We start from the raw sequence: 26,403 nt of genomic DNA, 5'->3' as shown, positions 1-26,403 counted from the left end.
TTACAACTGTAGAGAAATGTTATCAAGTTGTATTTTGTAAGCTAAGTGCTGGGGAAGAAACTGGGATTGTCGTCGTGATGTCTTCTGGACGATCCATTGATATCCCTCGAATAAATGCGGGTATTTCTAGGTTTGCCTCAAATGCCATCTATCTGTTTTAGCTTGTCTCTGGTCTCGAATCGCTTAATCATCTGTCGATGTGAAAAAATGTCACATCTTTTATATTCATGATTTTTGACGTCTCGTGCAATGCACAAATGCAGATTTTGGTGAGCCAATTGCATCGCTTTTGATTCGCCCAACATAATATTATTTACACAAACTTGCAAAGGGGTAAATACAATAGAAATAGCGGTTTTTACGCAGGATAGACGCATTGTCGATCGCGCATATTTTACGCTCAAAATTTAGTTTTTCTGGTGCATAAGAATGGTTAACTGGACGGATGTGTTGGTCCGGGTATTCGTTACCGGTTATATATTTATTTAGCTAATATAGCTTATTTTTACATTAAACAAATTTTAACTAAACATACATATAATATATAATATACACATAGACATTGAAAAATACCTAATATTATAGTTTATTTATTATTGCGCGTAGGTGTTTCTTTATTCCATTTAGGAAGCCTGCTACAGTTTTATTTTTGCGGATTGTTCTAGGAATATTATTATACTAAATAACACTTCCGTATATAATTCCCCTGGCCGTACACGTTTTATTATACATTACTATACTTAAATTGTCTCTATTTTTAGTATTAAATTTATGTGCATTTTTATTTCTTATTAAATACTTTAGTAAAATATTATTTTCTTACTTATATATAAATACTAAAACATTCATGTTCAATATTTCTTGAACATTTAACCATCCTTATCTATCAATTATACTTCTACAACTGGTGAATCTATTTTTATCAAAGACTATTCTCATTGCCCTATTTTGCCCTATATTGTTGCACAATAATTAAAATAGGGCAAAAATAATACTTTTGTAATTTTTTTGTGTTTATCATTCTGGATAATAAACTAATTATTCTATTTGTTTTTTATATTATATTGAATTACAATGTTCCTTAAAATTAAATTTTTTATCTACATTTTACTCCTAAATTATAATAATGTTCAAACATATTCTTATAATTAATAAACATATATTCATCTTAATTCTTATTTTGTTCAAGTACATTATTTTTTAGCCATATTTTTTTTATATTTGATTCATTATTTAAATTATCTACAACTTCTTTATCATTATCCCCGCAAACAGATGTATTTTACATTTTATTATATTATTAATTATTTATCATTAATATATAATATAAACAGCAATGGTCCCAATTTAGATCCCTGTGGTACACAATGAGATATTATTTTCTCTTTACGCATAATTTATTTTAACTTTTTGCTTTTTTTTAAAATAATTATTGGACCATCTTAAGACTTTTTCACCTATATCGATATTCTCTATTATTCTATCAATTATTTCGAAAGCTCTCTTAAAATTCAAGAAAACTGCTCCAGTAATTTTACTTGTATCATTGGCTAATTAACCATTAATTTATAACTACTTGTAATACAGTCTCATTTGAATATTTTTCTCTAGTTGAGCATGCTTTTATATTGTTAGGACTTTTGTCTGCGAGTTGGTTATTATACTTTTGATAATTTTAATTGTTCGTTTAAATAAACTTAGAATTAACAGTGCAGCTAATTGTACTTTCCACGAATTTATCCTACATTTTTTTGTATAAGATATAAGATATTCTCTATGAGCTGGAGTAACTCATTATCAGAGCATATTTAATACTATAATATGTACAACCTAGTTCAATTTTAATTAATTATCACTATGTTTATCCATGAGATTAGTAGAATCTAGATGAATCTTTTTTGTGATGATTGATCGGTATTTTAATTATAAAATAATCACTAATTCTGATCTCCCAGATATGATAGAAATTAAAACATAACACTAAGGTTCATATGTGATTCGAACGCATTCGTCTATCTTCTAAAAAAATGAAAATTGCCATTCAAATAATTTTAGAATATTTTAGAACAGTTCAATTTATTTTTATTTGATACTCTTCGGCTTTTAATATGCTTTCGTTGTAAGTATCAAATAATGAAAAATATCTTCTAGCAAAACATATTTTAATTTTAGTATGTTGTTACAAGTTGTGTTTATAGAAAAAATACATTACAAATAATTAACTTAAATTTGTTTAAAAAAATATTACAGTCGTATGCTATTTTATTTTTTTATTAATGAAATCAAGTGTCACTATTTGAATGACGTTCAATGTTGGTTAAGTAAGATATAATGCTGTATACAAATAAATAGATATTTTCGTTTCAAGATTCTGCGGGAGCAACTTTAACAGTTAAGTGGGGTTTATTGAAATGAACAAAGGAATCGTTTCCGAATCGTATAATAAAGAATCCTTGCGAGGATTGCCGTAATATCAATTATGTTCAGGGGGTGGGCGACACCAAACTATCCCCTTTGGGGTTCGGCTGGCAAGAAGGCAAGAAAGGCTAAAACAACACGAATAACTACAAACCGCTGTCCGACTAATGAAAATAAACGGACTCTAGTCTCGGTTGGTGTCGAGGATGAATAACAATTGACGCGAGTCAAAACAATGAATGCTGAAATTGACGATAGACCGGCTCTATCTGGGGCGAAAGAAACTTACTTTGTTCATTGCCGTGAGCATTTCCACAAAGCCGACGGCCTATTCAAAGATGTTTTCTTGGAAATGCTTAGTAGTATTGTGCGTATATATGGTTAAAATACAAGCGAACGATTCACGAGTAGGATAGACAAATGCGGTTGTGGCAATTTGAACGGAAACCGATAGTTTCGTTATTGATACGGTCGTGACAAATAAATGTATGCGGAGGCTTCTCATGTTCAAAAACGCTTGTTTATTCTATGGTACCTTATGAATATTTGTATTCAAAAACATATTGCTTTTTTTAAATATTATTCTATCAATTCATAGGAGTTGTGCTATACATAGTTTATATATGTATATATGTATAGCATAACAGCACTAGATTATAATAGTAAATAATAATAAAATAATCATAATTAGTCAAATGAACATTTGTTACAGTTAGATAATGTAAATATTTAAAGTAGCACGAAACAAGTAGTTTCAGTCGTATCAAGAAATAGCTAAAACATTCTGAAAAAATATATAGCTAGATAAACCCTGTAACTTTTCCCCTGGGGCGTTATCATCCTACTAAAGCGAAAAGACAATAAAACGATCATTTAAATGTGCAGTACCTTTTGTAAACATCAAAAGAAAAAACTGTATACAGTACTACATGTATTCAATCTATAATAAAATATTTTCATTGCAATTTATGATTATTAAAATATCAAATTTAATTAATAATATTCACACTTTCGTGATTTTTTAAAAGTTTAGATAAAAAGGCAGGTTAATATTCTTAAAACGCCCTTTTATTCATAATTTTTATATTACTTTGCCGAACTAAAACTTTTTTTTTATTAAATCTACTGAAGTCCAATTTATTTATTCACAAAAATAAGGCTTCTTACCTATTATTTTTATATCATTTACTTAGGGTATACCCTGTACCCATTCTAGATGTTGAGACAACTACCTGAAAAAATAACGAATGTTTTGCTGTATCCTTGTATATAATATTTATTTGATTGTACACTATTGCAATTTACACAACGCCAATGGCTCTCAACATATTTTTAATGTTGTTGAAATATATGAAACACTAAATATATTTATGTATGTATATTATAATTACTTACATATTTATATATTTTATGTTAGGTTATATTTGTCCATTGTATGATATTCTCGAAGCAATCTTCCATCTTAATGACAGAATAGCGTAGTCTCTAACGTCTCAGACTAGTAACTCTGAAGTGTCGGGTTCGAGCCTCGGCAGCGGTACTCGAATTTTTATTTATAAAAAATGCGCTATTATTAAAAAAACTGGTCCTTGCTGCAGTAACTAAATTATATTACACATTATAATTTAAAAATATTAATATAGATGTCACCGATTACCAGACTTTCAGTCTGGTGGTCAATACCTACTTCAAGGTATTCGTTATATCTGATTGACTTACTCAGTTGTTACATATTTACCCTGTTGTAACGCATTGGGCAACGGAAGATATAATAAATAAAATATTTATAAATAAATGATTTTAAAATACATTTTTAAACATCTTATTTGGCTTTTTTTCACCAGTTTATTTTATACATAATATAAAAATTTACTATATAGGAATAGTACATATTTTATAAGCTACGCCTAGTCCAAGTCCTCATGTCAATTTTTTTGTATATGTTACAACTTCTCCGCTGCGTATTTTTATTGCTTGAGTTAGACCTAATTGTACTAGTTAAATATATTTTTTAGAAACGCTTAATTAAACGTTAATACAAAGTACTCCATTCGAGTTTTCTATGTTAGCAGCACTGTAAATCAGACAGCTGTCAATAATCATGCGTGTGCAAAGTGATTTTATTTGATAATATCTGAAGATATCTTTAAACTTGTGTGTTTTTTTAAAAGTTCGGAAACTGATTACCCTTTATATATGATATTAGTCCCAGTTTATCTATAATATGGCACAAAATAATAAATATAGAACAATTTATTCGTTAACGTCAATTTCACGATTCGGAATTTAATGCTCACAAAAATACATTGTATAAATATTGCGTTAAATTATAAACATTTTTATAATTTATTTAAGTAAAATATGTAAATAAATTTAAATACAATTTTTTCTGGATTGAAAACCACGGATAACAATTTACACGTCTAGGTTTTGAGCGGCTGGTAAAGACTGGCCAAAAAAATGTATCCATGTACTAACAGATTTTACGACAAATTTTAGTAATTTTGAATTCCTGGTAAAATGGTTAAGAAATACTAAATCTTATTACCGTAATATATTAATAGAAGTATCTCTGAGTAACAAATGAAATCAAATACTGGAAATTTTGTCATCAAGTCATTTAAAATGGCCTAAAAAAAAATATTAGACATGAAATAGATGCATTTGGACTGTAATGGTAAAACCATTTTGCGCATGACATACTTACTTTTGTACTTCTAAAGAGAAATAAGCAATTTTTTAATTTAATGTCATAAAAGTCTAGCAACTGTTTTTATTTTTTGGAACTTTAAGAAAACACACTTTAGGTTTTATAAAGAATATTTAGAGATTCGTATTGACATTTAACCAATAATTGAATACATATCAAAACTATTTGTTTCTTAATATTTTGTTAATAAGTTTATTAATTGCAACGAATGGTCTCTTACTCATTTAATAAATATAATTTTTGCATTTTTTAAAATTGATTAAAATAATAAACCAATTTCGTACTTGATGAGATTATATATTGTTTCGGGATTATACATACGGCCATTTCAAACACACATCACAAGCACAATGTTGCGACTAAAGCATAATAAGCTCTGATATAATATGCGAATTTAAAAATAAATAGTAGCTACATAAAAAATTCTTACTATTTTTCAAATATTGTTGTAATTTATAAAATCAGACAGTCTGGTATGAACATTTTATTCTTGGTGACAGCAAAGAGGAGCTAGCAGTGGCGTAGCTATGGGGGGAGGGCGGAGGGGGCGGGCCGCCCCGGACAGCACTTGCTTGGGGGCGGCATTTTCGCGATGGGACCGTCTAGTGTGGTTCTTAATCCTGAATGCACTAAAACATATATAAATCCACGAATAAAAAGAGTTTAATAATAACCAATTTATTATTTTAAGAAATGCTGATTTTATGACCCTGGAAAAAATGTAGAGGGGGGGGGGGCGACAATTTTAAGGATCGCCCTGGGCGGCACATACCCTAGCTACGCCACTGGGAGCTAGTATAAATAAAGTGTATTAATCATTTTATAAATATATATTATTTTTGTGTTTATACATGTCTCCATTATAATTTATAAATCTGCTTTAATTGTGATTAAAATTACGGTAATGATTACGTTTTTTTAAAAACCTTGCAAAATGGTTAATATTTAGCAAAATAAAGGTGAACAGTTGTAGCACATTAGGCTAACGCTAGTCATGTTGCAACGAGTGATTTATAATAAATAAATATTTACTGTATATATCTGCCACTTTTGTTGATAATTTATCAGGTTATTTCATTGTTTACTTAAGAATTTAATTAAATATATGCTCAGTCTTTGCTCTAATTTTACTTGCTTTCTCTTCATTTACATACAGCTATATAAATTCATATAAAACGATGTAAACAATGCACATTTCATGCTTGATCTGGAATTCTAAACGTTTTCCTATAAACCTTTGCCGTACATTTTATGACCGCTTCTGATAAATAAAATATTATTACTAATACAATTTTAACGTGCACGAGTTTTAACTACTTAGATTCAATTTTGTGATGAGCTTTATGTATCAAGTCAATATTGTTTCATAAATATATGTATGTATGTAACCTTTAACCGTATGTTATTTAAATAATACAAAAGCACCCGTTTCAATTGGCGCAAAGGCAATTCCTCTAGTGGATTTTCCCACGAAAATACCATTCAATAGTGTTTTATTAACGAATCACCCCTCGGTTGCGAGTACGGGTGGCCAATAAAAAATAAGGTGGAACCGCTTTAATTAAGGCCGCCCAGCGAACAGGGCCGCACTTTGTTCCCGCGAGAGAATGAAAGCACATCTGCGATCTCCGGGCCGGACTGGAAGAATCGCAGGGGGCAAAATTCAATTCAATCCGTCCCCTTTCATTGTCACACAGATAATTATATCGATTAGACGCCGACAACCCTGCTGCTGCAGCAGCGAAAGGCTTAAATTCTAATTTCGATTCGATTGTGCCCCTTTTCGTCTTTGAAGTGAAAAACCATCGGTGAAGATCTCCTTCTTCAAAGATAAATAGGCTTCTGGGGCTCGTTTTCGACGTTTTTATTAACGACTGTCGGCCTATTAATTTATTAGGATTCTTCTTAGTCTCTCACTAAAAATATTGATTAATTATTACGCTCCGTCTGATTTACGCTCAATGTCTTATAATAAATATCCGTCGTTTAGTTTATATGTATGATTTTATGGTAGAGGATAAGCATTTATTAAATAATTAAGAGTAATATATTTACACGACAAAAAAACTCACAGCGACGTTTTATTATACAGTCATTCAAGAGCTTTTTAAGACTCTATTTGTTTATGGTCTGTAAAACGCGTTGATTCTAATAATATTACACGCTTTATCAGATCTACTAAAACGTTATATTGGCATATTAAATAATTAAAAATATACAACAAAAACATCCATTACGTTTAAAATATTTTTGGTAAAAATATTTTATAAATATACTATTAATATTATATATTTTATAAATATGCTACTAAAATCTCGAATTTTTAAGTAATTATAAAAGCATTTTAACATAAGCTGACAACTTCATTGTCTCTAAAAACAACCCTGCGAAATGTTTAAAAATAAATCCACCATTATTCGTTGACCTGACAAAAATAAAGTGTACGTAGATAAACGGATAAACATTATTTCTGTAATGAGAACGAAATAAATTTTGTTGTTCACATTGCTGTATTCTATCCATTTTTAATTTTCAGTACTTAATCAATGCAAAAAGTACGTATACGTCTGTCTTGTTCTCAAAATACAAACAATAAAATACGATTTATTAAATTTACATCCGCCAGTTGACAAGAAACTTAGAATTAATTTAGACTGTAAACTTTAAAGCTCTACAAGCCTTGGTTTATACTAAATCTCGAGTTTGAAAAGAGTTACTATTGAGTTGGTCAAAATTTAGTTGCATATGATACAATATCAGAAATATGTTTTTTAATTTCTTAAAGATTTTACCGTGATAAAAAATGCTAGCCTTTTATATAAAAATCAAAAATAAGTCGTGATAAAAAATGCTAGCCTTTTATATAAAAATCAAATTGCGTTCTATTAGTATAATTTTGCTGTGTTCACTTTGTTTGGGCTAAAATAGATCACTCTAATATGATATATATATATATATATATATATATATATATATATATATATATATATATATATATATATATATATATATATATATATATATATATATATATATATATATATATATATATATATATATATTGGCGGAAATAATTTGATAACATATTATTTATTAATATAGCTGAATGTAAATTATTACATTTCATCCCAATAAAAAATAAAAATAAATATTTTTTATATTGCTACTTAAATTTTAATTACAATAATATATGCTTTATATAATTATATAGTACAATATATGGTTAATACTCTTCACACTTTTTTATTTTCTTACTAAATCTTCTTTCTTTTTAGTATTTGTGAGTATTTTAATATTTTTTACAATATACTTCTAACAAATTAGGTTTTTTATTTATTATTATTTTATATTGCATTTATAGTAAATTATCAAACAAATTATCGATTTTCAACGTTTTATTGCTTTGATTTATATTACTACTTTTTTGCATTAGTTTGTAGTATTAATTTGTAGCACTTTTCTATTATTAAATTCAGCTTTTGTGGATTTTTTATATTATTTCTTAAGCTCTCAATATTTTTTATAACATATATTTTATGATGTTTATTTATTAAATCAAATTTTAAAAATATAATGCTCTTTATTTATTATTTCTTTAGTTAAATATGTAAATATTTAACTATCTGGGGTGCATTAAAACAGTGAAAGATCGACCGCCGTACATGTACGGCGATACCGTTCAAAGGCTTAATGGCGAATATTATGCATTCTGAAGCACAGTGATTATTTTTATAGGATTATTAAGATTTTTTAATATATTTGGAATGCATTTTTTCTCTAAAATCTTTCTTCTATAAAAAAACAGATTTTTTTAATTAACAATCATGTTTCAAAATTTCCTAATGTCATGATCAGATAATGTATTGCCGTTGATGTTACAAAATTAAATACCACTATTATTTGTTAACTTTGTAAAACGCTTTAATAAAGAATGTTTTGTTATAATCCAATAGTTAATGCTTACTAAATATTTTTATTCTAACAAAACTGCACAGGTAATCAAATTGCAATACATATTGTTTTCCGTTTATTTTTATAAATATTAGGTATTTATATTGCTTCAGATCTTGTGTCACGTATTTCCCAAGTCGTTTAGAAGATCTGGTGAAACAGTTGGATTTCGTTGAATTTTGAGCTAGAGCTGGTTTAATCAACCGAGAAAGCGGCTGCTTTCTCGGTTGATATTTGGCGTAGTTCCGCTTGGTACGAGTCTCGTTTGTTCTAAATCGGAAGCAAGGTGATCAAAGTTTTGATTAAAATGGATCTCGTATGCTGGGTTCGCTTTTATGTAGAAAATTAGGGGTGGTCCAATACCCTTCATATTTTTGATCTAGCCAATGAGATAATTCATGCCGGAAATATACTATTTGTTATTTAGATTTAACAACTTTAATCTTTATACTTTGTATTAACATCTAGCGTTCGGCTTTGTATTGATACCGAATGTTCGGTTTTTTTCTGCAAAGTGCTTTTAAATCCATTTATGCGATTAGGACGTGCATCTGTATCATAATGACGGCGAAACATTTTGTTTCGTTGCACATATTAGCAAGAATGGTTAAACCCCAATTAAAATCTACTACTAAGTACTAAGAAGGCGAAGCAGTAGGGGATGGATTCGTAGTTCACTGAATGGTTTTGGTCTTTTCATATTTGCTGTAGTTTTATTCAAGCTTAGATCAAACTATTCTTTAAAATTAATCTTGTTAATGTGCGGTGTTATTAACTAGCTCGTTACTCCGTAAATATTGGTTTAAGAAAGAAAAAAATATTAAAATACTTACGTAATTTTTGCGGTCAGTGCCATGATAATTTTTTAGAATAAAATAAAAATTAACTTGTTGGCTTCAAGAAATAAAAAAGAGCAGAAACATGCACAGAAATGTTATTATAGATATTTTCACATAATTACAATAACACGACCCTCTCAGAGTAAATAAAAAAATACAACGTACAAAAAGACTCACGTTTTAACACTCGCTGCCGCTAGGTAATGATTTGCTCTTGTTTTGAAAACACCTATTATTTTTTCCGCTTACTTTTATAGCAGAATAAAGCTCAGGTAATTAGTTTCTCGCACTTACAAAACAAATTACAGTGCGAATTTTTCTCGCTGTAATTGCGAAGAGAAATCACTTTAATTTGAGTGGAAAGTACAAGGGAGAGAAAGATTTTTTAAGCGACAAAAAAGGGACGACATTAAGATGTCTCTAAATTAGTTAATCTCGCATCAAAAATGTACAATAATTATAAAATCTTAGACTTATATATATCTTGATATTGTGTATTTTTTTCCTTGTATGCAAAAATATCTTTAATTAACTTTATAATGATATTTATGTATGGCAAATACGAATATACATATGTAGGTGTTAAGACGATCAAATACAAGACACCCACGCATGTGGTTACTTACTGATGTACATATATGGATCTACAAATGGTGTACCTTAATTCTAGAATTAGTAAACGAGACAATGCGTTCAAATATTAAGTTCTATTACGTTAGGGTAAATATTAAATATGATAATTGAGTTGTATAGCATCATAAAAAATATCTGTCCTTAACATAATCTTTGATGTTTCATACACGCGTACAAATTTATTAATACGATTATTATTCTCAAAGTCTCCGGATCGATACCGCGAATATCCCTCTTTATATACACGTAGTCGTACACAGTGTATTTTCATATTGGAAAATTTAATTTAACGTAAGGGGCGTTTGCGAAATTGGCGAAAGAATAGTACACGTTATCAGGAGTCTCAATATATATCCGAAACCGAAACGGTACCACCATCGACGCGTATTTTTGGAAGTCTTTTGTTGCAAATCCCTCACGGGACTTGATAAGTTTTATGCAAATTGGATACGCAGATCACTCACTTCTCCATCCACCGAAAGGTTTCATAATAAGACTCACTGAAAAGTCGCAATTTCAACGCCGAAACTTACCTTTTCATATATGTTGGGTAAGAGAAAGAGAGGAAGAGAAGGAATGGGCGACTTCTAAACTTTTCGAATGAAAAAATTTAATATCGGAACTGCGCGTTCGAGGTTCGGTCTTAATTTTTCTGCATTTCACCTCGCTAATACGTACTATATATTACTTTCAACTCGCCTTAGATGATTCTGCGCCGGGCGTATTAAACTGTAACTCAATTGTGTCTATGAAGCGAAGCGAAAATTTAGCGTCTGTGTAAAAAAGATTTATAAAAAAAGTTCCACAGTTCAAATAAAATATTTTTTTCCAACACAATGTTCAGCAGCTCATGCTGCGAAATATTGGTTACTTTGTTAGTGTTGTTACATTATCTACCCTTAGGTATCGAATGTTATCCTGTTCGACTTTTACGTGCCTGTTTTTATAAACATTTTTATTCTACACAAAATACCTATTTAATAAAAATTGATCATAATTAGACCACTGTTAAAATAAACGCAAAAAAGTGTATTTAACATTATTTTTAGTGGTATATATTTATACTATATAATTAATTAGTATTAAACGATTTATAATTTGTATGGTTTTTAGATTTAAAATATTTTTTGCTTGATTTACTTACAAAACACAATTTTTAAGTGTTTAAAAAAACTATAAATTAAACTTAAAAAAACTATTTTCTATTCATCTGTATTATGGCCACACAAACAATTTGGGTCATTAGACATGGTTTGATCTTCATCCTTTTTAATTGCTTATACATATATGATATTCTCTATAAGATAAAGCTCATTATTATAGATTTTCGTAGCATTCACAGCCTAGTTAGAATTCAATTATTAATTACGACATTTATTTGTTAGATTAGGAAAATCTAGGAACACCTAATCTGTGATTATCGAGCAATATTATTTAATAGATTAAGATACACATTTACTTAATATGTAATGAACTTTAAATGTAAATCAATTATAAATATGGTGCCTCTTTTTTATTTCTACAACTATTAATGAGATATTTTGAATAAATATAAATTAAAAATAGTAAAGATCTTAAACGACATAAAAACATAATTTACTTTAAATTAAATCAAATCACAGCTAATTTATCTAATTAATCTAAAAAATGAAAAAAGAATAAATTAATTGAATTACTGTTAAAATCAAAATTTAGGTTCACCATTTTGCACATATTTTTGCGCACGGGTTTCGTCCTGCCCGTTTCACTGTTACTAACCTTCTGTCGTTCACCAAAACGGTGACAACTTCTCTCGATGCGGGAATTCAAGTAGACGTCGTGTGTACAGATTTTGAGAAAGCCTTTGACAAAGTTTGTCATAGGTTATTATTAAAAAAATTGTCGAACCTCGGTTGCTCGGATAAGTTAACTCGGTTATTCTCGAGCTATTTAAGCAATCGCAGACAGTTTGTAACCTATGATGGCCGATTGTCAAAATAATATTTTACCCCTTCGGGGGTTCCTCAAGGATCCAATCTGGGACCTCTGCTTTTTGTGTTATTTATTAATGACATAAATACAGCAATTAAAAATTCAAGCTTTCTTGTGTACGCAGATGATTTAAAATTATATAAATGCATTCGATCTGTTGCGGACTCCTTCTCTCTACAAAGTGATTTAGACTCTCTGTGGAGATGGGCTTCCGTTAACCGTCTGCCCTTTGGTGTCGGAAAGTGCCATACTGTGTCATTTTCTCGATCCCGTTCACCATCAGCTTATTTCTACCATCTCGGTGGTAACATTTTGACTAGAGAAACTTCCACTAAAGATCTCGGAATCACTTTCGAGAGCAAATGGAGGTTCTCTCTACACATACACGACGTCTGTGATAAATCTTCCAAGATGTTCGGCTTTGTTATGAGGAATGCCTTTCACTTTGACGATCCGTCAGTTATTCGCATCCTCTATGACACCTTAGCTCGTAGCATTCTTGAATCGGGATTTATAATTTGGAATCCCTGAATAGCCAAATATTCCCTTTTAGTGGAAAAAATTCAAAAAAGGTATTTAAGATACATTTACAAAAGGACATTTGGTTATTATCCGTACTTATATCCCAGCGCCTTTCTTTTAGGAGCGTTGGGATATGATTCGCTGAGTTCTCGCAGAAAGCTGTATGTCGATAAACATTTTTTCAAATCACTAAAAGGTGCTGTCGACAATCCAGCTTTTCTCGAAGAATTCCAGTTTTGGGTTCCGGAACATTTTCGAGAATCACGATCGCGACCTCTTTTGATAGCCGTTGGGGCTAGGACATCTGCACTTGCCGACTCGCCTATAGCTGTGGCCATCCAGCTCCTTAATACGCTGACATTGCATATTGACTTATTTAATGTTAGCTACATGGATCTGATCCAGTTTGTATCATTTAATTTTGATATTTTATATTTTTTTGTTATGTTTAAGTATTGTTATATACGTTTTTTATGTTTTATAAATTTAACATTTGTTTTCGATCATCGTGGCGCATTGGGGTAACCTGTTAGGTCACGATGGTCTTAATTTAATCTAAAAAAATAAAAATAACACATTTATTTGGGTGCCCCATAATTATGGCAAAGCAAATAGATAAGTGTCAAAATTAGTATGCATTAGTCAATAAAAATAAATTTATATACTATGCTTGTTTGTTAGTGTGATTAATTTTTTAATTAAAATTTCATAGCGTGCATATAAATATGTGAATAATTTATTAAATTACTTAGTCTATTAATCTTTGCAAATTGGCATTAATGTAATTTAAACGAAGGAATAGTCTACATGTATTAATATTCATGTTCCTGTAGATTGAATTAAAATTGATATCAAATACAAACAGTGCTAAAGTTTTTTTTTAATTGTTAAAATTCATAATTATTTGACCCTTCGAGCTTGTAACATTTGCAAAATATTTCATTATTGATCATCGAGACACAAGGGAAAAACTCGATTGATTAGGATGTCTGCAGTCATTCAACGATAAAAGAAAGCTCGAACAAAGCTCCAGCGAAACGAAAGCTCCCATTGTGTCGGATACGCGAGTAAACTGGATAATACCAACCTTCAAAATATAATTATTAGCGTAACGCTGAAACTTTCTCCCCAAGCTTTTGTAAAACTATACTTGAACGATGGTAAGTGAAATTTTGAGTGCCAAGAAAGGATGTAATTATTTAATGAAAATTATAGACGTACACATACGTAATCAGTCATTAGCTCAATATTCTAATAAATAACTAAGTCTAGCAATTTACATCATTCGATATTTTTAATTGTAATAGCGTTATTTTAATCGTAAAATTCGGTTCTACCGCTGGAAATCACCGTGCCCTTGGGTTATAAGCCGGCACCTTGCCGATTATGCCATTCCGGCCACTATATAAGTTATCTAAAGCTTATCAGTAGGAAATTTCGCTCCGATCATACATACGTCGATGGTGTATTATGTTAAGGGGTGTTTAACCGTAAGGATAATATGTATTATACAATACACGTACATAATCCCCCGTTTTCGAATGCTGTCATATTGTACTGATAAAGTAAGGTCTGTACAAATCTTCTAGCATAAACCTTATCTATTGTATTCGTATACAATATCTAATATATTATATATGTTTATATTGTTTGTATACGAGCGCACATACAAAGAAGTTTGCGAATCTTGAGAAGATTTATATTATCCAGTCACATACAATTGATGCACTCTCCATTATGTTTTAAAACAAAGCAAAACGAACGGATAAAAGCAATGCAATAAATTGAATCACTATTCTACGCTGCACTGTCAGTACCATTCATGAAATACATTCAGTTTCTTTTTTTAAAATACAATTTCTTGTATTTATTGAGAGCTTATTGTTTTATCTATACTACATTATAATACACAAAGCTTGTCATTTTAATTAAATTCATAAATAAAACACTCATACAGTATGAAATTTTAAATTAACCTTTTGTTGTTGAATTTTGCTTAACACAATGTTTTAAAATAATTTTACTTTGTGAAAATATAGAGCACATATACAAGCCTACCTAGAGGGGGTATAAAAATTTAAAGATTAGTGTGACTGCTTAGACTAGATCGAACGCTCAAAGTAAAGCCAGGTGTTTTTCTCAGACTTTTAAGAGTCAACTCGGTTGATTCGGCCTAGCTCCGCTTTGTATGAAAGTGATTTAATAAATCCAACGTCCCTTCGATGATGATTTGAGGCGAAACCAGATTCTATGGCGTGTCTCAGACTTAATTCAAAATCGATATATTTAAAAAAGTCCTTAATTTTACAAATATGCTGTGTTTAGTACTTATTTAGTAAAGATATCTGGACCTTTTTTTAAGTAGTTTGTAATGGGTTTAGCGCAATTGTTTTCAAACTATTAATATACACCGTTAATTGATATCCACGCGGATATACATAACTATGTTTTTGTTTGTAACGCCGATAAAAAATTCGATTTTAGTAAATCCGAGGAATACTGTTATAATTTTTTAAGTCTAAAGTATTTTTTAAATTACGGATAGTCTAGACATATTAGTCTGTATGTATAAATATCCCTACATATTATTTTAATAAAAACTCAAAGACCACCGATTGTTGCCCCGAAAACAAAATCAATTTTTTATTTATAAAAATGCATCATCATTAAAAATTGGCCCCAGGTGCAAAGTGACATCTATCAATTGTAAAAACACATAATAATTCATATTTAATTTACACAATTTATATTTATCTAAATTTTTAGTTCTGGTTCTTATTCAGTTCTGCTTTGCCTCGTAACGCCTATGTTAATAACGTTACAGTGAAAGATTGAAAAACAATATTAAAAAAAACACTTGGATTAACCAAAATAGACGCCAGAACAGTTTACTAAAGCGAAGTAGTTAAGAGTTGTAAATATTTTGCAGACTCAGTGCTGGTGGAAAATTGATGTTCTTTAAATCACTTGCTCATCTCCGACCTTTCACCTTGAATCATTTTATCGTTTGAGGTTGTGACAAAGTGTCAGATTTGAGACGTCTCTGTCGAGTCAGATATACAGAAATTGGTTGGCAAATTGCATCGCTTGCACTTTCGATTTGCAATCTATGCAAAGGATAGATTATAATAGTGGTTTTTAAACCAGATGGACGCAGTATAATTTGATTATTATGCACAAAATGGTTGTTTTTATAGCGTTTAATGAGATCTTAACGAACGGGTGCTGACTAGGGATTCTGAAGTCTCGGGTTTTTTCGATTCCCGGGACTCGAGACCCAAATTTTTAAAGTTCCGGGAATTCCCGGGACTCGAGACTTTGATTATTTTTCGTATAATCATGAAAAAAATTATGTTAAAAAATTAACTTATTATTATTAACTTTAATTAACTTATTATTATTAACTTTAATTAATTTATCATTATTAAGTTATATTATTTGTGTTATAGGTACGATAGGTGAAAATCTATTGAAACAATTTAAAAACACTTTATTCGATATTTATTTAAATTTAATTTATTAAAAATTTTTTAATCGAAATATTTATATCAATATTAAGTTAAAACCTTTACTTTTGTAAGGAAAAATATGTATAAAAAATATAAACACCAAGGCGTTTAATGATGAATTACATAGCCTGTTCCTGGTTTTTGTGGCAAATATTCCAGATGTAGGAAAAACTCTCTCGCTTTCTGTAGATGTTGGCTTAATTGTAAGCAATGATTTGAATAAAATCTCTAGATTCGGAGTTCGCTTGATAGTTGAATCTAATATCTGAAACTCGTTTTTAAAGTTGATTTTTTTATTTCTAGTCGTTGAAATATTATGGTCGTTCGTGCGACAGAGTTGTGTTGATTTCAAATATTTTTTTAAAAGGAAATTAACAATAATTTCGGAAGTTAATAAAGTGGCATCTCGACGACTTAGAGCTTCAACTGCCAGTTTTATAGGAGTGAGTACTTAACAAATATTTTCCAATACGTGAATGTTCGATTCATTCCAAATTTGGCCGATGCCAAGATCAATTAATGATTTTCTAATGCAATTTCGTAACTTTCAAAATCTCGAGATCATTGTCTTCATATCGAGACATAAATTAAGCTCGACATCAAATTCGCTCTTTACATATTTTTGTAAAATTGCACTTCGAAAAGTCTAAAGTCCCGGGTTATTAATTTTAAAATTCCCGGGACTCGAGACAGCAAAAAATCTTTGAATTCTCGGGAATAAATTCCCGGGTTGTCTCGACACAGAATCCCTAGTGCTGACTGGAAGGTTAAATATATTATATATATATGGTATTTGTTTGTAATATTTAATACTCTCCTATTTTTAGTTAGGCTTTTTGCTTAAACGCATTGCTATTTTCTTTTCATAAGTTCGAATTTGTCACTTGAAGCTTTGTATACTTCCCACACAATTATTTTTATCATAATGTTTTATCTAAATACAAAAAATTTAATGAAAAAATATAGAGTAGTATTCAAAAATTTACCTTATATTTTTTAATTTGATCTTTCTGAATTATTAAAAAAATAAAGATGAAAACAAGTGGCAACATCACAAATAATAAATTAATGTATCACTAAATTTCTGGTTCCTGATAGCTTATTTTATTTTCCTGGGCTTGATTAAATTTTGATAAGAAATGTCAATTTATTCATTTGCATAGTTTTAAGTCGACAATATAGTAAAGATACCATAACATAACAAACTGATATCGGCTCTAGACATACCATAAATATATAGATATATAGTGCTGAGACATGTTTTTTACAGAATATTTATGTCGTGTAAACCGTAATATTTTAAGATGTTTCTAGCTTACAAGCGCAGTTTAATTTTTGGCACCCTTATACAATATATAAAGAATCAGGCGCCACACAGTTCGATTAAATTTGCGCAAAATCGATTTTATTGATAGGCAAAGAATATTATAGTTTCTTAAAAATTTTTTCTCGACATCAGAAAATATTCGAATCTGACCGTAGAGGCACTAAAAAAGTGTAGAATATCCATACATACGTACATTCGTCTCCATTATTGAAAAGATTTGGGTGAACAAACTTCGATGTAAAATTGCGACGAGGCATAAATCCCGCGATTATGAACGGCGGATGTTTGAGGTGGGATAACAGTCAATTTCTTCTTCTTCAACTTCTTCTTTAAAGCATTTTCTTTTCTGCGATGATTGGAGAGTGGCCCCCGGTGCGCTTTCAAATCCGCAGCAATATTCATAAGCCCTTTCAAATTTGCAAAAGCCACATTGGCAGAGCTGTGAGCTTTTCAAAATTAATAACGTGCAATAATAATTTGCGTATCGGCATTTTTTAATAAGTGAGGATGGGAAACCGAGGAAAACCTAATCGGAAGTGATCAATCATAATAACACTGTTCAGCAATTTGTAATGCCCCAAAAAATTCGAACTAAATGTAAAATTACAATCATTAGTTTTCAACGCGTTTTATTAAAAATATTATTCTGTGGTACATGTATGTTCACAAAAGTCATTAATTGAATATAATTTAAGCGATTTAGATTTGATAAAAAATGTATAAGCTCAATAAATTTTTAACCCAATAAAGTAATTGCTCGTTCCGACAAATGCTAATCTCTTTCTTGCTTAGCTTGTTGGAATCCATTTAAAGTTTTAAATGCTCATATTTTATATCTTATATATGTTAAATGTATATACATTGAATATTGAAATTATACGAATCGAAAGTAATGGTACAATTTGCTGGCTTCAATCGATTTTGCGTAATTATATGAACATTTGCTCTAGAAAGCAATTTGCTGTAGAAAATACGAGAGCCTGATTTAAAGATAATTTATCATACGAACCACAACTCGAATTTCATATTTATATAATATAATAGTAAGATTAAATATCACATAAAATTAATACTAACTACTTTATCTTTGCTTGATTGAAGACCACTCAAATCTATCAAGTTTCAGTCGGTTTTGAAACTTACTTTTGCTACCTATATAGTATATACATATAGCTGCGTTCAATTTTGTTTATTTTACGCAAAATCGAGCACAGTTTAAATATGTTTTAGGTAATTTTGTCGCAAGTGGGGTTATAATTTGGGTTCAATTCACTTTTGATAATTGTTTGAACGTACCTAATTAAGGATATCTTTATTTTTCTACCCTTATTAATGCGCTCGACAAAATAAACACGAACCATCCCCTCGTGAAACTTTTCCTTTTCGGACGGAGTTTGTTTAGATAAGTTTCACCCTTTCGCATCCCGAAAACTTTGGAATTTCTTCGCCGCACTTTGAAAAACGTTAATGTTGCATGTTGTTTGTTTATGATGCGGGCTACTAAATGGACATTGATCAAATTAAACTTTTTTTCTGTAAAATATATTATTTTTAATCTTTATATTGTAAATACACCCATACCTCGCTTTACGGCCTATATACGTTCCACGAAACTTGGCCGCAAAGCGAAAAGCCGTATAACGAATCAATTATTCTAATACAAATTCATACAAATTCAATGGGATCGGTTCCAAATTTGTTAAATATGTAACATGGTTTATCATTTAAAATGCATATTGTCTTTTTATATTATTTAAATCAAAAATACATACATAGCAAGTACATACATTTGTACATAAAATAATAACAGACTCCAAAAACCAACAATAATCCATAAACAAAAATGAAACAACTTTATGTTATATAAAATATGTGTATGAATACATACATATTTTTTTTTAAATGGCTTTAATCTGAAGACGACGAAGAAATGGTAACCTACAGATCACTGTTGTTCTCATTTTTTGCTGGTAAGGATGGGCCTGGCTTAAAAAAATTGTCCAACATTGTTTGTCTTGCCTTTTTGTCCCTTTCGTTCTTCAGTGATTAATAACAGCTAATGGCTGAATTAATTCCTCGAGAAACTTAAGCGCTACGTTTGACGTCAGGATCGTTTTTAAGGAAGATGTTTATTCCTTGTTCGAAATAGGAAAAAGCTTTTGACAATTTTTTTGATGTTAGCTGTTTGAATACAACAGACTCTGTCTCTTCATCAAATGCCGGTTCTGCTTGCAACTGAATGAGTTCCTTATATGAAAGGGGTTCCCAATCAGCTTCAAGTAGATCAAGCACATCACGTTCGTTCAAACCTTCAAAGCCGAGATCATGTTCTAGATCCAAAATGTTTTGCCTAATTTCAGGAAGGCAAATAACTTCTGCATCAGTACTTTTTACACATTCTGGCCATATTTTTTCCAAACATGGTTCATTGTTGTTAATTTTAATTCCTTCCATGATTCACTGATGCTGTCAACAGCATCCTTGATGTTATAGTTTTTCCAAAATGTTTTAATTTAAGATTTACCATCGGTTTCCCTTATAAGTTGTCGGACAGTTCGGCGTAGGTAATATGCCTTAAAAGTGGCTATTGCACCCTGATCCATTGGTTGGATCAGAGCTCTTGTATTTTTCGGAAGGTACTCAATCATGACATCTTCAGAGAGTTCGGATAAATTAGTAGGATGCCCTAGTGCATTATCCAAAATTAGCAAAGCCTTGTTGCTTAAGTTATTGTCCCACAAATATTTTTTCTTTTCTGTGCAAAAGTGATTTTTGAACCAATCCTCTAAAGTAGCTTTAGTCATCCAAGCTTTCTTGTTGGATCTCCATATGACGGGTAATTGATTTTTATTTAGTCCTTTAAGAGGCCTTGGATTTTCGGACAAATATATTAAAAGTGGTTTTAGCTTAAAATCACCCGCGACATTTGCACAAAGTAGCAAAGTTAATCGTTCTTTAGACACCTTATAACCAGGCGCAGATTTTTCGGTTTTTGAAATGTACGTGCAATCAGGCATTCGCTTCCAATAAAGCCCTGTTTCGTCTACGTTAAACACTTGTTCAGGTTTATAACCACCTCTTTCAATAATTCCCTTTAAAATGTTGGGATATTCCTTAGATGCGGCCTCATCGGCGCTAGCTGCTTCACCTTTCATTTTAAAATTATGCAAATTAAATCTATTTTTAAATTTTTTAAAAAATCGACATCGATAAAAAGTTTTTTTGCCGTTATAGCGAAACATTTTAGGCCGTTAATCGAAAACGTGTCTTAATTGAAGAGGGCCGTTATAGCGAAAGGCCGTATAAAGAGCGGCCGTATAGCGAGGTATGGGTGTATACTGCTGAAGTTAAACTAATTAGTTACACCAGAGTTACGTTTATGTATTGTAAGGAAACCACTATATAACTGAATATTAAGGGTAAATATATAAGCTGTCTTTATATAATATTAGCTGAAATACCCGACTCTGTAATTTAAGAATAAAATGAAATAAAACCACTATGATTCTAACTAATTGATAGACACATTCTGATGTAAGTGTCAGGATGTTTATATTTATATAGTGCAAAATTATTATTATTATTTTCGTAGCCTTATCTGCGTATCAAGATTTAAATATCGGGTTAATTTCGGACGCAGTGCATAGACATGGATTGACGTGAAGAGGGTAGCAGATTATTTCTTATATTATTAAGTGTTCTTCGATGATCGGTTTAGCTCCATTTAGTGCAAATTTAAATGAATTCTCATGTTTTCCAATTCTTGTTGAAAGTAAATTCCGAGTGAAAGTGCTGACGGAAGTGAATTCCGAGAGGAAGTGATATGCACTTATATACGCTTGGTCGGACTAGGGTAGGTTTTCACAGTGTGTAAAAAAAAAAAAACTATGACCGCTTCTAAATTTTAAATTCATAGCTGATACGATGTATTTTATATAAATGATAAAAATAAGTTTCAATCTTTTATAATATATGCATATATATATAAAATTATAATGCTTGTATTATATCATTATTATTTAAATTTCAGCATTGCTGTGGGAAGGAGGGCAGCTAACAATATCAAAAACTACTCGTTTACATTCAGGAGCTTATCTTTGCATCGCTTCAAACGGTGTTCCACCATCTGTTAGTAAAAGAATAACACTCAATATAAATTGTAAGTATGACAAAATATTGCGTGTACTAGTGATAGCAATTTACCATCACTTTTTCATCCCCAGTAATATTAAAAAAGGAAGTTTAATACAATACGAGGTCATATTTAAGAGGGATTATAGATGTAATGTAACTATTTTATTTATTATACTTTCTCTAAAGAGACAATCTTTCATGATAAGAATTACTAAACGTTAGCTAAAGGGATTATATCTAAACCTCACTTGTAGTCCTTGCGTTTCTCATTATTTACTTTTAAATTACTGTATATTTCTTTAATTGGCGAAGTAGTGATTATTTTTTGGTTATATACAACTTTGAAACAAATATAATTGATGAATTTAATTGGCTTATTATGCTATCTTATTCATCACTGAAGCTCAATCTGTCGTCATAGAGATGATATCATTGATTGAAATGCCAAATTTCGTTAATTTCTTTTGTGGATGCTCAATTCATTTTTCAGAAGACATTGATTGTTCCTTGAATACTAATAAAACCCAATATTCCAATGTTGATTTCAAACATATAAAATTATATTCATAAAGCGAAGACTTTATGAATACAATGTCACGCCAAACGATGATTTTCATATAGCTGAAAATTGGTGTTTATTACGAATTTTTCAACACAATTTTTTTGTGTTACAATATAAAAAAATCTCTAGGTAATTAATTATGAGTAATTTAATTGAATTACCAGGACCATATTAAAATCTTAAAATTCGTAATTTGATGGAAAAGGTTTAATTCAATTTATTAATTGAAATAATAGTTAATAATACAGAAGCTTTAAAGAAAAAATAGGTTACATGTATATAGACTAACTATGGTTTTTTACTATAGCTTTCCCCCCTAAAATAATAGTTTTATTTTGTTTTTAATTTAAAATTAAACGAGAATATAAGTGGTTCTGGAATTTTACTAAGCTATGTTGTATTCTGGTTTATTATAAGGCCTGATTCTATAATAAATATTAATATAATTTATATATTTGTATTTATAAGAATTTTATAATAATAAAATAAAAGTATTTTTAAGAATTTTGTAAGATTGGAAAAATAAAATATTTTTATGTTCTAGTTCCACCTATGATCTGGATACAAAACCAACTGGTTGGTGCGATACTTGGACAGTCGGTAACTTTAGAGTGCCATTCAGAAGCATCACCGAAACCAGTGAGCTATTGGTCGAGAGAAAGGGGAAAAGTTATAACTAATAGTATATATTTTATTTATTTATTTTTATTTTTTCATTGCATATTTATAAAAATAAAAATCTTATTAATATTTTCAGATGAAAAATTTAATTCCAGCATTGTAGAAAACGGATACAAAATTGTAATGAGTTTACATATAAACAGTGTCGAACAAGAAGATTTAGGAATGTATAAATGTACTTCAAAAAACACTTTAGGGGATACAGATGGAACAATCAAAGTTTACGGTATATTATCCATTTAATATGTAAAATATCTGTATGTTAATAATGTTATGTATTTTGACATCGAATTTATGTTAACATTTCAGGTATACCGATACCTACAACTGTGCCACCCACAACAACCACAACCACTACAACTATAGCACCAACTACAGTTACAAGAAGTAAATATTAATTATAATTATATTCAATTGAATCCTTTGAAATTAATTTTATTGTTTTAAGGTACAAAGAAGCCCATAAAAAGCCGACACAATACTGTCGTATTGAGACCTACTCCGGTCTTTGAGTTCAAGAATATGTCTAGTAGTGACCATAGTGTCAAGAAGTCAAAAGGTAATAAATATGTGATTATTTTAATTTGTTTAATGTTTATTATACTATTTTATTTTTTCAGATGTGGGTGAGACCGTGAGTCTAATCGATAGACCCCAAAAAAATTCAATTTCATCAAACATATCAACCCTTAAGACACCAATATGTGATAAATTAATATTTATATTGCAATCGTTGTTATATTTCATGCCGTTCTCACTTACTAGGTTGTGATGCTTTAAAGAACATTTATCTATCAAATAAGTATATTGGATATACAATGTATTATAAAATATCAATAAATATTTATAATATATAACTGATGCTTTATTCTTTAGAGTAAAAGAATAAAAAATATAAGTGATGCATTATTTGGTCTTAAATAATTGCAACTCACAAACTCAGCTTACGAACATTGGTATAACTTTCATACATTAACATACTTAAGAGTATGAGCTACTGTTGTTTATGTGATATTTAGAAACTAATACTTCGGCAGATGAAACTTTGGACAACTTTGAATAATGTTACACGTATAACGCTAGATTCGTTAAGAACCACGTAGTGTTCAATTAAACTTGTATATTCATTAATAATGTATAATGTATTATAAATTAGTTGCTAAAAATTTTATTTATATATTTTTTTGAAAAAAGGGGTGAGTATTATTAATAAAACAAGGCAAATATTACATAATTAATTTATTTGACATTCCATATAAATATTATAAATTACATTCACTAAATAACATGATACCGAGTCAAATAAAAATATAGCTTTAAAAATAATTGTCTATGTTACAAACATTCAATTTTGTATTAAATAATATCATTTAATGACTTATGATACACTTTTTATTGATACATTTTGAAATCACATAACAATTTTGTTGCTATCGACTAAAACTTAGCTTAATAGGCAGCTTTCATATTATAATCTACATATATATTTCTTTGCGTTTATAATTTATACAATTGAAATTTTATCGGTCAGAGTATTGTTCATTATTGAAAGCTGATATAATATATAAGTAAACGGTTATAATGATACTTATGGATATGTGGAACTAAATAGCGAGTTATTAAGGTTGCGTAAAACATATTCACAATCATATTAATAAATAATTAATTTGGTCAAATCCTGTCATGATTGTTACAATATTAAAATTACACAGGTCAACAAATAGTTTATATTATATTACAATATAAATGCAATAACTGTTAGCATCTTGATTTTATCATGAAACATTATTGTTATTATTTATATTATGCCAGTCCATAAATTAATGCGTTTTTATTAAGAAAAAAAACATTTGACAGCACTCCCTTTCAGCCCACAGACAAAGCAGCTTGTTTTTATTATCCTTGTATATATTATATAATATTAAGTTTATTAAAAAACAGGCAATCGGTTATTATCTATTTATATAAATACATGCACGATTTAATGGACTGACTTGATTTAATGATATATAAGACTGAATTACTTCTCAACTATTGTGCACAGTATCAAATGATTCTCAAACATATTGTATTAAAAAATATACATATATTCACAATGAACGAAACGCATCGCACAATTGGTATCAGACAAAATGCAATGAGGCACACGAGTTGAGAAACACTGATTCATATATTATAATTATACATATCGAAACATTCTACTAGAACGTTAACGTGGAGTGAACGATGCGAGCTAAATGTAAATCAAATCTTGCAAAAACTGCATTGTTAAAGCAACTGTAAGAATCACACAATACGTAGTGCATAAGGCAATCACACATTCAAATCAGCCATCATTTTTCTAAAATCGGCTAACGTGTTATAATCTGGATCATTGTCTATATCTTCGAAATCTCTATTTGTATCAGTTTTGGCGAAGCTCGGGTTATATCTGGATAACGACAACGGACACGGAAGCAACTCGGGCATGACGCTATGATGCGTTATGAGAGCAGTGAGTGAAGTGAATTCCTTTGTGAATCCCTAAAAATAAAAGTAAAATTAATCATTTATTTTAAATTATTATATATAAAATACTAACACTACAGTAGGTTTTTTGCTACACATATACTTATAACTGATTATTTCATAACAGCGAAATATTGAAAAACTTCAAAGCTTTAAATCAATCCAATATGGATTATAAAGTCTATTACGTATTATATACATAAAGCATTAACTTATTATATTATAAAACTTGGCACACTGGGTTTGTATTTGTCTTTATAAGTTATCAATTCCTTTGCCATCTCATTACAATTTATTTATTTACATTTATTGTGCATAGAATAACAGAAAAAAAAATACATAATAAAATATTTAAAAAGATAAAATTAATACAATGGGTCCACCAACTGTGAGTAACTGGATGAGAACAAATTAATACTATCCGACAGATGGTTTAAAATCGGATAGCTGTGCTTAATGGGGAGTTGTCTAGTACTCCCATTCTTGCATGTACTACTTAAAACAATACTCGGGAACGCAAGCACTGGTAATTAGATGACAAAAACACAGTTCTTTAAGTTCAGCCTAATCACACTCTTACCCGCTTTGAGTAAGCTTTTTGAAAAAATCATTGTTTCTCGTCTTGATAAACAGTTTCG

General features: G+C 29.8%; 2 protein-coding genes across 8 annotated transcripts in view; one reads left to right on the top strand and one right to left on the bottom strand.

Annotated features, from left to right (window-relative positions):
* LOC148226414 (lachesin-like) overlaps positions 1–24,091 on the top strand; it is a 166,833-nt gene extending 142,742 nt beyond the window's left edge. For 2 of the 3 annotated variants that reach the window (XM_088203806.1, XM_088203805.1), the window contains exons 6-11: positions 21,911–22,039; positions 23,121–23,258; positions 23,334–23,483; positions 23,567–23,644; positions 23,706–23,816; positions 23,878–24,091. In XM_088203806.1, coding sequence (XP_088059932.1) covers positions 21,911–22,039; positions 23,121–23,258; positions 23,334–23,483; positions 23,567–23,644; positions 23,706–23,816; positions 23,878–24,029 — 758 coding nt within the window. In that variant the 3' untranslated portion in view covers positions 24,030–24,091. The remainder of the gene's footprint in view (positions 1–21,910; positions 22,040–23,120; positions 23,259–23,333; positions 23,484–23,566; positions 23,645–23,705; positions 23,817–23,877) is intronic. The other variant, XM_088203807.1, reaches the window with a different exon arrangement.
* Positions 24,092–24,483: 392 nt separating this feature from the next.
* Positions 24,484–26,403, bottom strand: part of LOC148226413 (EGFR adapter protein-like) — a 194,947-nt gene continuing 193,027 nt past the window's right edge. For all 5 annotated transcript variants that reach the window (XM_088204276.1, XM_088204278.1, XM_088204275.1 and 2 more), the window contains one exon: positions 24,484–25,780. In XM_088204276.1, coding sequence (XP_088060402.1) covers positions 25,571–25,780 — 210 coding nt within the window. In that variant the 3' untranslated portion in view covers positions 24,484–25,570. The remainder of the gene's footprint in view (positions 25,781–26,403) is intronic.

The sequence above is a fragment of the Plectrocnemia conspersa genome, unplaced genomic scaffold (genome assembly GCF_051122295.1).
Source record: "Plectrocnemia conspersa isolate PC_06_02 unplaced genomic scaffold, ASM5112229v1 ptg000014l, whole genome shotgun sequence".
Lineage (NCBI taxonomy): Eukaryota > Metazoa > Arthropoda > Insecta > Trichoptera > Polycentropodidae > Plectrocnemia > Plectrocnemia conspersa.
This window is presented reverse-complemented; position numbering and strand designations above follow the sequence as displayed.